General features: G+C 38.6%; 3 protein-coding genes across 4 annotated transcripts in view; 2 read left to right on the top strand and 1 right to left on the bottom strand.

The window, feature by feature from the left end:
- The first annotated feature begins 330 nt into the window (after positions 1-330).
- Positions 331-8095, top strand: LOC113674543 (2-aminomuconic semialdehyde dehydrogenase). The gene is made up of 12 exons (XM_027191017.2): positions 331-543; positions 1622-1828; positions 2399-2610; positions 3292-3458; positions 3587-3657; positions 4202-4306; positions 4684-4759; positions 5650-5748; positions 5846-5918; positions 6206-6246; positions 6419-6514; positions 6975-8095. Exons 1-12 carry the CDS (start codon positions 371-373, stop codon positions 7119-7121), a joined length of 1467 nt encoding a protein of 488 aa, XP_027046818.2. The 5' UTR covers positions 331-370; the 3' UTR covers positions 7122-8095.
- A 275-nt stretch (positions 8096-8370) lies between these two features.
- Positions 8371-13662, bottom strand: LOC113674542 (steroid 17-alpha-hydroxylase/17,20 lyase). The gene is made up of 4 exons (XM_027191016.2): positions 13375-13662; positions 11546-11703; positions 9292-10322; positions 8371-8772 (listed from the first exon to the last, which is right to left on the bottom strand). Exons 1-4 carry the CDS (start codon positions 13566-13568, stop codon positions 8623-8625), a joined length of 1533 nt encoding a protein of 510 aa, XP_027046817.2. The 5' UTR covers positions 13569-13662; the 3' UTR covers positions 8371-8622.
- LOC113674541 (uncharacterized) overlaps positions 13630-14596 on the top strand; it is a 27738-nt gene continuing 26771 nt past the window's right edge. For both annotated transcript variants that reach the window (XM_089202142.1, XM_089202145.1), the window contains exon 1: positions 13630-13897. In XM_089202142.1, coding sequence (XP_089058268.1) covers positions 13877-13897 — 21 coding nt within the window. In that variant the 5' untranslated portion in view covers positions 13630-13876. The remainder of the gene's footprint in view (positions 13898-14596) is intronic.

The following is a 14596-nucleotide window of genomic DNA, read 5'->3' as shown; positions in this document are numbered from 1 at the left end:
ACTTCGAAAGCACCTCGTTCTTGTGAGGCAAAATCTTCAGCAGTTAATTCCGGGTGTCCATGCACCAAGTGCCTAGTTTCCAAGAGTCCAGTCTTTGCTGGGCACAAGACATGGCAAGAGAGGTCAGACTAATTTTCATTTCGTCAGCTGACTCTGGCAATTCGGCAGGCACTTTAAGCAAAGCCATTTAATTTGATTTTTACTCGCTTCTCGTTGCTTTGATAATTTACGTCCTTCGTCAGAAGTTCTCATAGTAGTCTCGCTCAGTTAAATATTGGGGGTGTAACAGGGGCGGGGCTGACACGAGCTCTCCCCAGCTCCCATCGGACTTCTAATAATCTTTCCAGTCTACCGCCAAAAGAACAACAAGATGGCGTCTGAAATGTTAGTACTTCAGAACTTTATTGGAGGAAAATTCGTACCTTGCACGAATCACATTGACAGCTACGACCCATCAACGGGAAGGGTGCACTGTAAGGTTCCAGATAGTACTGAAAAAGAAGTCGATTTAGCTGTTAAGGCAGCAAATGAAGCGTTTGAAAGGTAATATGAGTTCTGTGACCATAATTGTAGCCTAGCGTTAGGGTTGAGTAACGCATGCTAGTTGTGCTTGTGGCTAACAAGATTCTCTATCTCCGTTAAGGGAACGCATTGTTTTCCTAATTTAGTCTTTGGAAAAAACTGATCCTGAAATCACGAACTGACTCTATCATGATCAATGTTTAATAAAGTTGCGAAATCTCTATGTTGTACATATGAGGTGCAATCATTGGGAAATATATATAATGATTGTACACATGAGGTGCAATCATTGGGAAATATGTATAATAATGTAGTTAACTAACGGCGTGATTTCTTTCATTATGTATAAAGTACATACAGAGTAGTCAGTGGCTTAAAATCTCACAGTTTATAGACTACGATAATCACATTACGCCGTTGTTTAATTAACCATAACTATAAAGCACGTAGAGGGTTTTGGGATCGGAAAATGAATGATTCGTAGTAGTTACTCGAAAGGTAGTGCAGACCAACTATAGCCTTTCTGATGTTTTCCTTATTTCCTAAGTCCATCATATCTCAATGAATGCACAGCTGACTTTCAACGCGTTAGTTTAAATATTATAGAAAAAAAAAACTCCCCCTTCAACATGTACGCCTCGTTGCCAACAAACGTGTCACTGTGCACTAAAGGAACATGAAGCATGGTCTTCAAATTGAATATGATAATAGAAATTTACTTGCCAGGTTTTAGGTGTGGTTACACCTGGAAATTTCCCTTTCTCTCTGATTCTTTGTTTCTCTGTCTGCATGTTTGTCTGTCTGTCTGTCTGTCCATCTGTCTCTCAGTCTTTTTGTCTGTCTGTCAGTCTATCTGTCTTTCTGTCTCTCTGTCTGTCTTTCTGTCTGTCTCTCTGTTTGTGTTTGCATATTGTTTGCCAGATTTTGATTAAGAGATGCAGCTACAAAAGAATTGTTCTTTTAAGTACCAGGGGAATCCTTTTCAATTCTGAAAATTTTTGTTAGAATAGCTAAAGAAAGTTTCAATATCAGTTGCCCTCTGAACTCTTTAGTTTGTTTGACTTCTAGTATGAATGCTGAGTATTAATTTTCTTTGCAGCTGGTCTGTAACCACACCAGAATATAGGGCAGGTATAATGAGAAAGATTGCTGATCTCATTGAGGCCCAATTGGATGAATTTGCTGAGGCAGAATCAAAAGACCAGGGGAAGCCAGTGTTGCTGGCTAAGACAATCGACATTCCACGTGCCTGCCATAACTTTAGATTCTTTGCCTCTACAATTATACGTACCTCAGTGGAAAACCAGTAAGTACTTGACTTACACATTTTCTTAACCCTTCAACTCCCAAAAGTGATTAACATGTAACTTCCCCCTATAATATCTATACAGGTAGATATTGTTATCTTGATCCAACACTAAATTCTTGTTACTAATTTACAAGGAAATCTGTAGCAGCTAGAGGGGAGAGTTAACAATCAGATCTTAAGAGAATTAAAGGGTTAAATAAATTTGATCCCCAACTTAAGTACTATTAATAGTACTACTACATAACATCAATAAACTGAGTGAATGAATCAATCTCTCCGTTAGTTAGTTAGTTAGCATGAATTTTCAAATTGGTTACGTGTAGATGGCAAAATTCCCAGCTGTCAGCCAACCTTTGCTTTTTTGCCATTTATCCAATTTTTTTGTGTAGTTTTTGTCAGCTTCCTGCTTTATCCCATGATAAATGTCTATTAGGGATTAATTTACCAGTCACTGAAACTGAGTAAAAGTGCACAAGCAAGAAATCCTCTCTTTAATGTTTTTAATAGCACAACCAATCTAACCATAATTTTTTAATAAACAAGTTAAATTTATTTTCACTTTAATAGTACCAGTGTTCTAGAAAATGTTGGTGCACTGAATTACACTATCCGAAGTCCAATTGGTGTGGCTGGATTGATCTCCCCTTGGAATTTGCCTGTTTATCTTCTGACTTACAAGATTGCTCCTGCAATTGCCGCTGGAAATACTGTTGTTTGCAAACCAAGTGAAATGACATCTGTCACAGCATGGATGATGGCCAAGGTGCTTAATGAAGCAGGTAGAAAAAGTAATATTTCAGTTAATTCTTTCACTCCAAGGAGTGACCCAGGCAAGATTTCTCCTTACAATATTAATATAGAATCAAGTAGACCAGTAATGAGAATAAATGAATATATCCACTAGAGGATTATTATTTTGATCCAAGACCAAACTCTCAGAACTAACTTTGTGGGAAATGTCTGGCAGACATAGGGAAAATACGCACTAAGATCATGGGTATCATAACAAGCTGGAGTAATGTTGTGCTTGTTATTTACACTGTTACTATAATAATCATGCTCAAAAGATAATTACCCAAAATTTATAACTCAGCAGTTGTACAGTCATGTTTCTCGTAAACACTACTAAGTATACTTCATATCCTGAGCATTCAGCAATTTTCATTAGAGTATAAATGATAATCTAGGATTTCATTAATAATTTATTTAACCTTTACTTTGCCTTTTGATTGGTGTTGAAAACTTGTGCCATGACCTCTGAACCAATCAGTTGCAAGATGCTAGGCAATTGTAACATGGCTGGATGTGTTTCAGGTAGTTGCAGCTGTGGCTTGTTTGACTTCGAGCTGTTCCCAATATTAGAGCCCCTTTCATATTTTTCTTTGTCCTGATTTGCATCTCTTCAATATACAATCAAAATCCCCCCGTCTAATGTGTCATGTCTTGGTCAATGACTGTAGGTCTGCCTCCTGGTGTTGTTAACTTGGTGATGGGCACTGGACCCAAGGCAGGCGCTGCCATCGCTAGACACCCTGATGTTCCTGTGATTTCATTTACTGGTTCAACTGTCACAGGTCAAGTTATCACAGAAATGACAGCTCCTTTTTACAAGAAAACTTCATTAGAAGTGAGTGCTTTTTTTAAATACCCAATAAGCTTTCCGATTGTTGAGAGCATGTTTTGGGCAAGTTTAATCCTTTGTGCCCTAAGATCAGTATCCATATTCTTCATTTTTTATTTGCAATTTTTTTCTAGCTCGGAGGGAAGAATGCCGCAATAATTTTTGATGACGCAGACTTAGAGAAGTCCATAGCAACAACTGTCAGGTGTGTTTAGTAATTTATCTGTCCAGAGTAAGATCATAATTTAGATACACTTTATAAAATTATCTATTTGTAGCATATTTTTTGTGGTAATGTACATCAAAAACATTTTGCAGCTAGAAAAAATTAAGTGTTAAGGATTTCATTCAAAGTTTGTTGGCTATGGAATTATTGCAGCTGTCCAAAGTGTATGGGAAAAATGAGGCTCCACATTAACTTACAGTTACCTTGCAAAACACTCTCATCACTAAGCAGTTTGTTTTTTTTTTTTTGGGTGTGCCTTTATACACTCAATTGGTAGTTGTTAAGAGTTTGATTATGTTTTGGGCAAAGATATATGGATCCCTAAAAATTTCAAACTTACATGCATCTGTGTGACTTAAATCTTTTGAATCAAACTTATTTTTTAGTCTGGTGTCTTAGAAATAGTGTTAAGTTTTGTATTCATGGCTTGTTTGCGGGAAAAGGTTTTTCTTTAAGGTAAAGAGCTATATGAATGCAAATATCTTATGGTGAAATATGAATACGTTTTTATTTCGTATTTCAGGTCCAGTTTTGCCAATCAAGGAGAGATCTGTCTGTGCACCAGTAGAGTTTATGTACAAAAAGGAATTTATGACCAGTTTTTGGAGGGTTTTGTGGAAAGAACCAGGTACAGCATTTTGCAATTTTAGATTATGAGAGAGAAATGAATATTTCTGACTGGTGTAAACTTTTGTCGCATTAAAGAGAAGGTCCACTGTATGAAATCAGATTAAGCTCAGGAGAGTTTGGAATTTGTTTAATTTACCAGTTGTGTGAAGAGAGAAGTAAGCCTCACTGTCTTATGAGAAGGGAGTGGGGTGTGGATGGGTGACTGTTTTTTTTTGGGGGGGGGGAGGGGGGAGAGGGAAAGAAGAATTGGCCGTAAACAGGTGTAAGTGAGACCAAAGACCTATAGACTTAGAGCCTTAAGCGACTCGACAATAATTCTAGAGATTTAGTGATCTTTTTCCTTCTCTTGCCTCTTGTCTCTTGTCTTTATACCAGGCAACTCAAGGTTGGTTCTCCAAAAGATCCAACAACCAACGTCGGAGCTTTGGTAAGCAAGGAGCACTTAGCTAAGGTAAGTTTTTGGAAATTTATCCAGAAGATTCGATTCTACGGATGCCTACATTATCATAGGCAATTGTTATCATTATCATGCGGTGTTATCGATGTCGTTATATCGTAAGCGTTTTCGGCATCGAAAGCGTCATCGGTAGCGCTATCGTTTTTGGAATCACAACTGTTATTGTTAGTTTTATCGTTAACGGCATCTCGTTATCATTATTTAGAGGAACTACGCAATACAGGTTTTGATTTTTTAAGGAGCGTATCTCTTGGCTCGTTTGGCTCGTCTGGCTCGGCATAATCTATATGCACGTGAAGTGTCAGGGTTTTTTTTGTAGTATAGGGTAATTTAGTATTATCAACTGAGTTAATTACGTAAATTAGTCACCGTAAAGAGTTTCTAAGCTGACGTTTCGAGCGTTAGCCCTTCGTTATTAGCTCTGCTGAATTACCCCGTTATACTCTCCCATCGACGCAGCACCACAATTCTTTTAGAAAATTTACCCCCTTTGTTTTAATGTAGCTGCTTGTTTGGCTCGGTAGTAGAGCAAACGAACCCCTGGAGCTGGTTAGTTAGGTTGGTGATGGCCTTGTATTCTGTAGTTTAGCCCATTATCGTTATATCGGTAGCATTAATGATATCGGTAATAATGTCGTAATCGGCAGCGTCATCAATTTCGTTATTGGTATTCGTATCGGTAACATTAACGTTATCAATAGCTTTTTCGATAGCGCTCTCGCTCTCGTTATCGCAAAAAATGAAAAAGAGAAAAGAAGAATTCTGTGTATCAAGATTACATATTTATGACAAATTATTTATTTTAATCTTAATGTTCGTGGTAACTTGTACCGTGCCTTGTATCTTATCGATATCTGGTCTAAGGCGTTTTGTTTTTTCTCAAGGTCCTTGGATATGTGAAACTTGCCGTGAATGAAGGCGGAGAGATTGTTTGTGGCGAAGGAAAGGACTCTCCTTTGGAACTACCTAATCCTCACACAGAAGTAGGCACGGTTCTGTTTTGTTTGTTGATTTAAGTGTGGAGATGGAAGGTTTGTTTCTAGTTTTCAACATTTGTTTCCTTGTTTGTTTGCGTTTTAGGGATACTTTATGCGACCCACGGTGATTACCGGTTTGTCGGACAACACTCGCTGCATGCAGGAAGAGATATTTGGTGAGTTAGGACAAAGGAATTAACTGAAAATAAAATTACGGCAGTTCTTAGACCTCTTTTTTATACGACGGGCTTAATTGCTGTTATTTTATTCATACAAACTACCTTTTTTAACCCTTACAACATATTGAAAATAAAAGAATTCTCGCTCAAAAGTGACGCCAAGAAGGCAGTCTGTATGGGCATAGAGAGACTTAGGGTTGTATGCGCTATAGAGTGTGCACTGACTGGCTATTGCTCAGTCAATATGGTAAGGTCTATGTGTGAGATTCTCTTCTGTTTTACAGGTCCAGTAGTGGCAATTGTACCATTTGAAAACGAGGAAGAGGTATGAGTGACACGTGTCTTGCAGCTTCACGCGCGCCTGACGCACGTGCAATTCCCATGCATTAGAAGCGCAAATTTTAAATATTAGTTTGAGTAGTTTGTTTTGTGTTAGTTTTGTTTGTTTGCTGGTTTAATTTCTTCACCTTTTTTTTTCCGTGGGTTTTTCTTGTCAGGTTATCAAACGAGCTAATGGTGTCAAGTACGGACTAGCAGCAGTGATTTGGTCAGAGAATCTTTCACGCACTCACCGAGTATCAAAACGTTTACAGGTACAAGACACAAATTAGTAAAGGTTTGCTGAGCGGCACGTACTTTAACGTTCCAATCGGCTGACGGACCTATCAGTTCATGGCAAGGTCTTTTTGTTTAAGAAGTGTCCTGACCTTATCTTTTCGACATCTCTATCGTATTTTAGTCACATTCAACTTCGATTTATGATACCAAATTTTTGGTTCAATGTTTGTATTGTGCGGTGCAAACATATTTTTTTATCGAGCGAGTGCTGTCCCACTGTTTTGACAAAACGAATGACATGTCTTTTAGGTCGCTAACATTGTGAGAATTGTGTTGTGATTTTTCTCTGTTACACTACGAGGCAGATTTGTGTCGCTTATTAGAAGGAGTTTCGTTGAACACATTCTGGTTTTGCTTTTACATTTTCAAGAATAAAATGTTGCCAGATATTTTAGTATAACAACGTTAAAAGACGGCTCTGCTTCTATTCCCCAGGCAGGGACAGTGTGGTGTAATTGCTGGCTGGTCCGTGATCTCAATATGCCTTTTGGAGGATTCAAAGCTTCAGGGGTTGGCCGAGAAGGAGCTAAAGAATCCTACGAGTTCTACACAGAAGTAAAAACAGTCTGCGTGAAGATGTAGTTTCCATCATGGCATTCCTTTCAGACCTGAGAGGTTAAACCATTATCATATTTAAAGGAATTTGCGTGTCTAGATTAGCAACAAAAAAGTTAAGGGGTGAATTTCGAAAGAAACTGGGTGACTGCGTAGGTTAGAGGGATGGGGCGGGGGGGTGGGTGGGGTTTATCACAAGGTAATTTAGTTCTACCAACTGAGCAAAAGTATATATTATAAAATAATTCAAATAGTACGCGCGCTCTGATTGGCCATAAAACCATTTTACATGAGCGTATGTAATCACGGTTTTCGTTCCTCTTTCTTTAGTTATTTTATAAAAGAAATGTAAAATGGTTTCCGTGGTTTTGCTTTTACATTTTCAAGAATAAAAATGTTGCTGGAAACCACTCCGCTTCGCGTCATGGTTTCCTACGCTTATCTCGTGTTCTCCCAACCTCCCGCGTGTTTACATCAGGCTATGTAAACACGAAAACCATTTTACATTTCTTCAGTGTAAATTGGCGATCGTGTCTGGTGATTTGTTGAGACCAAGGCGCGCAATCATAAGAGGTGATGGTGTATTATGTCTATCAGTTAGTATGTACGCAATGATTTGTCAATTTAGCGGGCTGTAGTTCACTTTGTGGCCTTCTTAATTCAAAAGTTTGTTTGAATTGAAAAATCTTCCCCTTCTTTTTGAACCCGGAGATATAATAAGTATCTTACCAACCTCGTTTTCTCGGTCTGTACTGCAAGTTATGGAACCTTTATCCCCATTCGGGTTAATGGCCGGCGTGCTTCGCGCTTGGACCACAAGGAGATATTTTACGATCTTTAGCTGGTTCACACCAGGAAATATAAATGTTGAACAAAAGAAAGAAGTCTCTAGATCATATTTATGTAATCAGAGCTTGTGAATGTAGTTTAGTCTAGTTTTGCAATTATTGGACTTCCTCATAGATATTTAGGGATAAATAGAATTCCTCTGTTGCTGTTTCCGCTGTTGTTTTATGGTCTGATTTTTTTCCGATTAATGTTAATGGACGGTCCACTCCATTGGCTTTTGGTCAAAAGGCCCGTAATGGCAAGATTATTCAAAAAAACATACACATTCAGCAAACTAAACTATCCGAGGAACTTCTGGTCTACAGTTCAATGAGGCCTCGAGCATCACAACAAAAACACAACGATGTTCGCATCGCTGTTTTACTATAGCAAGACTACAGTGATGCCAAAATGTAACTGATGATATGGACAAGTGCAGCAAAAGACATGTTTTTCATACAGTTTATTAAATGAGAACAAAGAAGCAGACTTAAGCATCCTTTAGTGCTGAATGTACATTTATCACTGAACAAGCTCGCGCCAGATTTTACCGTATTCCTGTAATGTAGGACCTCCCCACCGCTTGACCGTGGAAGGTCTGGATACGAGACTAGGTCAGTCTTTGAGCTTTGTAGCCTTTCTCACAAGGATCCACCTTAAAAAATTGCCCGACTTAAGTTTTCGCACCGATTTTCGTCTACTACAATGATCGTTTTTTGGCCCTAATTTTGTAAAGGGCTGGAAAATGGGTAAGACCAGTATGCCCCTCGAGGTCAGGAACAGTGCCGTCCTCAGATGGTAGAAATGTAAATTTGTGCAACATCCACGTCAAGAACAGAAACAGCTCCACCTACGAGAAGAGAAAGATTTCTGTTGACTGTCTGTCAGTAGCCTGTGCCAGGCCTTCTGTTGGTAAAACGAAGCGCGATAGCGGAGGAGTGAAAACGAGGGAGACTTGGGTCGGGCCGCGTAATTACCCGACCCAAGCCTCGCTCGCTTTTTCACTCCTCCGCCATTGTTGCGCAATTTGATGTTTCGCCACTAGTAACTAACTGAACGCCTGGAACTTGCTAGTTTGTCCGGGTTTCCCCAAGTAACAGATCTAGAGGCTTAAGCATGGCTGATTAACACTTCCTCTTGTCCAACATGTCGTCCAATATATATTATGGACAGTAACAAAACTCACTCTATAAATCCATAACTGGACAAAACAGTTTGTTAATTGTATCAAGAACTCGCATATGAGATTAAGTGAGATTTTGAAACACAAAAAAGAGGGAGCATATGGATATTTTGCATGAAAGAGATTGCAACTTTTGACAGATTTCAGAATCACGTAGAGAAATTAAATTTGGCATATTTCTCTCACCTTTGCCAGTGCTTCGCCAGCACAAACCCGGCGACCAGCTGAGAAGGGTAGAAAGTTACCAGTGTTGGTAATCAGTTGGCCATCTGCGTCAATATGACGGTGAGGGTTAAAAGAGTGCGGATTCTCCCAGCAGCTTGGATCAAGATGAACTTGCGCTAAATTAGCAAATACGATAGTATCTTTGGGAACCCTGAAGCCAGCTAGTGTAGTGTCCTTCAGCGTGTAGTGAGGAAGAGTGTTTTCCGCAACATTACCAAGACGTTGCGTTTCCATGATCATGGCCTGGACAAGGGGAAGATTTGGTAGATCATCTAGGTTTGGCATCCGATCCTTTCCAACCACTTCATCCAGCTGGTTTTGTAGTTCTTTTTGAATTTCAGGATGATGGACAAGGAATGCAATGGCCCAGCGCAGGGTAGAACTAGTGGTGTCATAACCAGCGACAAACATGTCTCTCATGTTACTCAGCATATATTCATCTGATAGGAAAGATGCTCTCTCTTCTGCACCAACTTCATTTTCAGCGGCAGCCTTTTCTTGGAGAAAACTGCCGGTGAGGCTGTCAACTTCTGCCGAGTTGGAAGACTCTTTCTCCTGAATCTTTAACTGGCGTCGTAGAATTTCGTAAACCTGATCAATCATCTCGTACATGAGTCGGTAAGCACGAAACGGAAAGAATTTTGCTACAGGAAAGAAATCTAAAAGAAATCTTTGTGTATTGATGTCATAATCAGAGAAGAAATCGTCGTTCAGTTTGAGAAGTTCCTTGAAATCAGAATGCGATGAGTCGAAGCGTTTTCCAAATAAGATACGGCAACTGACGTTAGCAATGCTCTCCATCAAGACGTTCGCAGGGTCAAAATCGTTTAAACCTTGGTCTTCAAAGTACTGCATTAGTTTCGTTGCCTGCTCAGCAATTGTTTTTTCCACCACCTGCTTATCAGATAGGTACCGTCTAATGGCTGCTATGAAGATCTTTCGATGAAATTTCCAGGCCGGACTGTAATCTCCTGCTGCGATGTCTTTCCCGTCTTCAAAGCAGAATTGAAGATAATTATGAAAAATTGGTCTTGATCACGGGGAAACCCGAGGGATTCTTAACATTTAAATCTTAATGGCGGGTTTGATGGTTTGTCGCAAGGTTAAACCAGTAATGTAGGGGTCCTGATAGAATTTACCGTTAACCCTTTAACTCCCATGAGTGACCAAGAAGGAATTTCTCCTCACAGTATCAATACAATATCAACCAGATGAGTGATGAGAATAAAGAAAAATGTCAATTTTGGGATAAGTAGTTGATCCAATATTAAATTCTCTGAACTAACATTAGAAGAATTGTACGGTTGAAAGTAAGGAGAATTACAAATTTGATCTGGGAGTCAAAGGGTTAATAATGCTAGGAGGACTTTGTATCGCCCAATTCGGTCTGCAATCATATGAGTGATTAACAAAATCGGACGACCACGAAGCGAGAGTCCGATCTGTCAATCACGAGTATATATGATTACAGTCGGAATTTGACGACACGAAGTCCCGTTACCAATTAATCATAACCGTTACAATTTCTGAAAACAACAAATACATTTAGGACAAATGTCTTTGGTGGAGACAATATCTTAAGTGAAAAATTCCTCAATTTTGGAAATTCCACAGTTATATATAGAACAAGTGGTTGTTACTGTAGTTATTGTGATCAATTCTGTGGTTGGTGGATTTGGCTGAAAGGACCAAATATGATTGGCTGCTTCAACTATCTGATTACTGGTGTCCGATTGCAGCCAACTGTCGTCCGATTACACTGTCCGATTACAGTTGCACAGAATGATTAGTAAAAATAAAGCTGTTAATGTACTAATCACATAGGAGGAAATCGTAATGGTTATGAATAAAGTTTGAAATGGGTCAAAAAGGAACTGTTACGTCTTCAAAGAAGATCTAAATTAATCGATTATTCGATTTTTATATATAAAGCTGCTATTTGTATATCTGTCGGTTGCCACTTTTCTTCCACGTCCATAAATATTGTTGCATAGATAACCATAATACGCAACCCTCTCCCCAGATTATCACCGAGAATAATTTTTTGCTTTACTCTTTCCAGTGTTTGATTCAAAATCTTTGATTTCCCTAATTGGTTCCAAATAACCCCAATTTCCTAGAATTCCTTGCGCCGCGACTCCAGAACTGACTAATTTCAATGTTTAGTTTATACATAGTTTACAAATCACATATTGTAATTTAGAGCTCAACATACCGAAAGTAGAACGCATGAAGCTATGAAGAGGAGGTCTCCCGGCATAATCAGCAGACTTTCGTACAAGCAACTCTTTGACTGAAGCTGTATCCCCGGCAATTACAACTTTGAAGCTTCCAATTTTCACTGAGAACACTCTCCCGTACTTCTTCCTCAAGCTATGAGAAAACAGAACCAGAAACTGTGTCAAAGACACTTGCGCGGGTAGTCAGTACTTTGTCACGATACAGTCGACTTGGAGTCACTGCGCGGACGGACTAAACTGTGCCAAGTCTACTGCGATGTTCTGCTTACAAATTCTTTTCCACATTTGTGGCAGAACATCTCAATACCCTTGTTACAGTTTAGTCCGTTCGCGTAGTGACTCCAAGTCGACCTAATGCGACACGATGTGCTGTATTGTGACAAAGTGCTTACCACTGGCGCAAGTATCACGTGACAAAATATTTTTCTTGATTTGCTGGGATTTTCTGGATTTTGGAAAGATTCTTGGATTGTAAACCATTTTCGATTTTCATGAAAGTTATTTGTGGATCTATGAATTAAATCAGGATTTGAAATTGATTTCTCGATTTGACAAACTTTTCAGAAGCGATTTGTCTAAAATATATCGATTCTAAATATTTTTTCGGATTTGCAAAATATTTTTGGATAGTCCCTTTTTCTTCCGTATTATAACGTTAGCTCGCACTTATAAGACGCCTGAACTGCAGGCTAGTATGATCAAAACCTTGTATTCTCATGCGAGCTAAGAAACGCTCGTGCCGAAGTACTGCCTAAAACTGACATTTGACCAATAATTTCATGCCCCACTGATGGTAAGAGGCCACAAGAATTCAAATTTTTGACATAGACAACACTAGTGACTGTATATGTACGAAAATCACTGTGAAAAGCGGTTTAAGAAATGAATGTGAAGCGATCTTCGCAGTAATTAACACTACTTAAGCAGTAGTGAAAATACAGGCCTGTACGGGATTTGAACCCATGACCTCTGCGATAGCGGTGCATGCAGTGCTCTATCAACTGAACCAACCATTATGTTGGTTTGCAATAAACCCGTGAAGTGATGAATAAATGACTGTTAATAGTTATATTAAAATCATATATGTGAACTACGATTTAAGAAATGAATGTTCCGGGCCTTATTTTCAATACTGCTTTAGTAGAGTTATTGCTGCGAAGATCGCTTCCACACAGACGTCACAGTTTAAAACATAAAACGATTTTGCTGAGCGTGCGAAATCTTTTTCGCCTAAGTTGGATAGATAGATAACTTAGGTTTATAAACATGTCTAAAATATGACAGTAATTGTAATGTTATTGAAAATTTTGCATGGTCATGTTAAAAAACAAAACCCTTGAACAAAAGATCTGATTGACAATGAATTTTGCATAATTAGCTTTCAGCTATTATTTGTAAGATTTCAATCGCTGATAGATATTTATTTTTTTCTTATTTCCTTTGCTTTTTATTATTCGGTTTGTCCAAAGTGTGGCGGATATTAACTTATTTTTACATCAAACATCCTTTCGAGAATTTTTTTAAGTGCGGGCTTTACTTTAACAACCATTTCGCGACTCGTTCTACATACACACAGATGCGGAATGTTTATAATTCCATGACCCCTCTATATATTTTTGGAACGGCTTTTTTTTCACCTGATCTCGGAGCAACTGTAGAATACGAGCCCCTTAGCTCCTACTACTAGGATTCTTTAGAAACGACGAGTCACAAATAAAAGAAGCAAAAGAACTAGGTAAACGCAATGAGATAAATAAGATACGAAAACTGCCACGGTAAAGTGATGTTCACTTAGTAAACAGACCTTGCTGTAATCTTCATGAAACCATCTCCTGAATCAAAGCTCAGCAAATTGCCGATGAAAGGCAAGCTTGTCAAACGAGGTCCCGGTGGCATTTTCCTAAACTGATACAGCACAATCAGTTGATTTAAAATGAGCAAGAAAATGATGACTAGGAAAATATTCCCGATCGTCAAGTACTCATCGAATGAAGCCATGTTGCAAAAGTGCTGAAATGTGACGTAATCGTCGAAAAAGGACAAGGCCTGGAACTAGTAATACATCCCGCGTAATACAAATATGGCGCTAACTAAACTTCGTCTCGGCAATAAATTGCTTGAGATTTTAACGCTTTGTGAATCGTTTTAAACGAGCACCTAAAGTGCAAGTTAGCTTGGATTCAATTTTACGTTTGATACCGTCCTACCTGCTTGCAAAAATTGCGTGGATGCAAGGAAACTTTGGGATGACGGCGAATTTTGAATGACCAGTAGTCATTGAGGAACTACAAGCAGTACGTTCCAAGATGTCTTGGGATGAGTTTTCGGTAGGTGATTGAAGCGATGCTGTTCTTTGTTTCCTTGAGCAAATTTAAAGGCTAATTTTTCTATCATATGTTTGATTGTATAGTAGTTGGTCAGATTTTACAGATCGGGAGCTTCTGCTATACATGTACAAGTAAAATTATGGATGTATCGCTAACATACTGCATGTAGTTACTCCGACACTCTTTCTTCGTTAGTGAGATGTGAATAATACAATAAAAATCTTATCAAGAAACCCCTATGAAAGGGGATACGTACTCATGGAGATCATTTGAAGAGTGTCAATAATGAGTGAGTTGTCAGGGGGTTGAGAGAAGTTTTTAAACACCACGTAAAAAGTTACATGGGACTTTAAAAAAATCTCTCCAATATAAAAGCTTAATTATTTTGTATTTGAATGGCTTCCATGACTATCTAGAATGTAAAGGGTTTAGGTAAACCGCACAATGGCCAAATTGAAATAGCTTTATTCATTTTGTTTGTTATTATTATTATTTTTTTATTTATAGTATAATTCTTTTGTGATTTGCTGGCCTGGCTTTTGTTCTCCTAATAGTAATTGTTGTATAGGACATATGCATGTAAATCTCTAGCTGCTATTATATTCAAATGTTTTATCAGCACCTGAATGAGGGAAGGTGAGCAAGTGATGAGGTATTGCTGCCTCCAGAAAGCCTATGAAAAAATAAATAAATAAATAA

This window comes from Pocillopora damicornis, chromosome 1 (genome assembly GCF_964200805.1).
Source record: "Pocillopora damicornis chromosome 1, jaPocDami1.2, whole genome shotgun sequence".
NCBI classification, from domain to species: Eukaryota; Metazoa; Cnidaria; class Anthozoa; order Scleractinia; family Pocilloporidae; genus Pocillopora; species Pocillopora damicornis.
The sequence above is the reverse complement of the archived record's forward strand: the minus strand, read 5'-3'. Positions and strand labels throughout refer to the sequence as shown.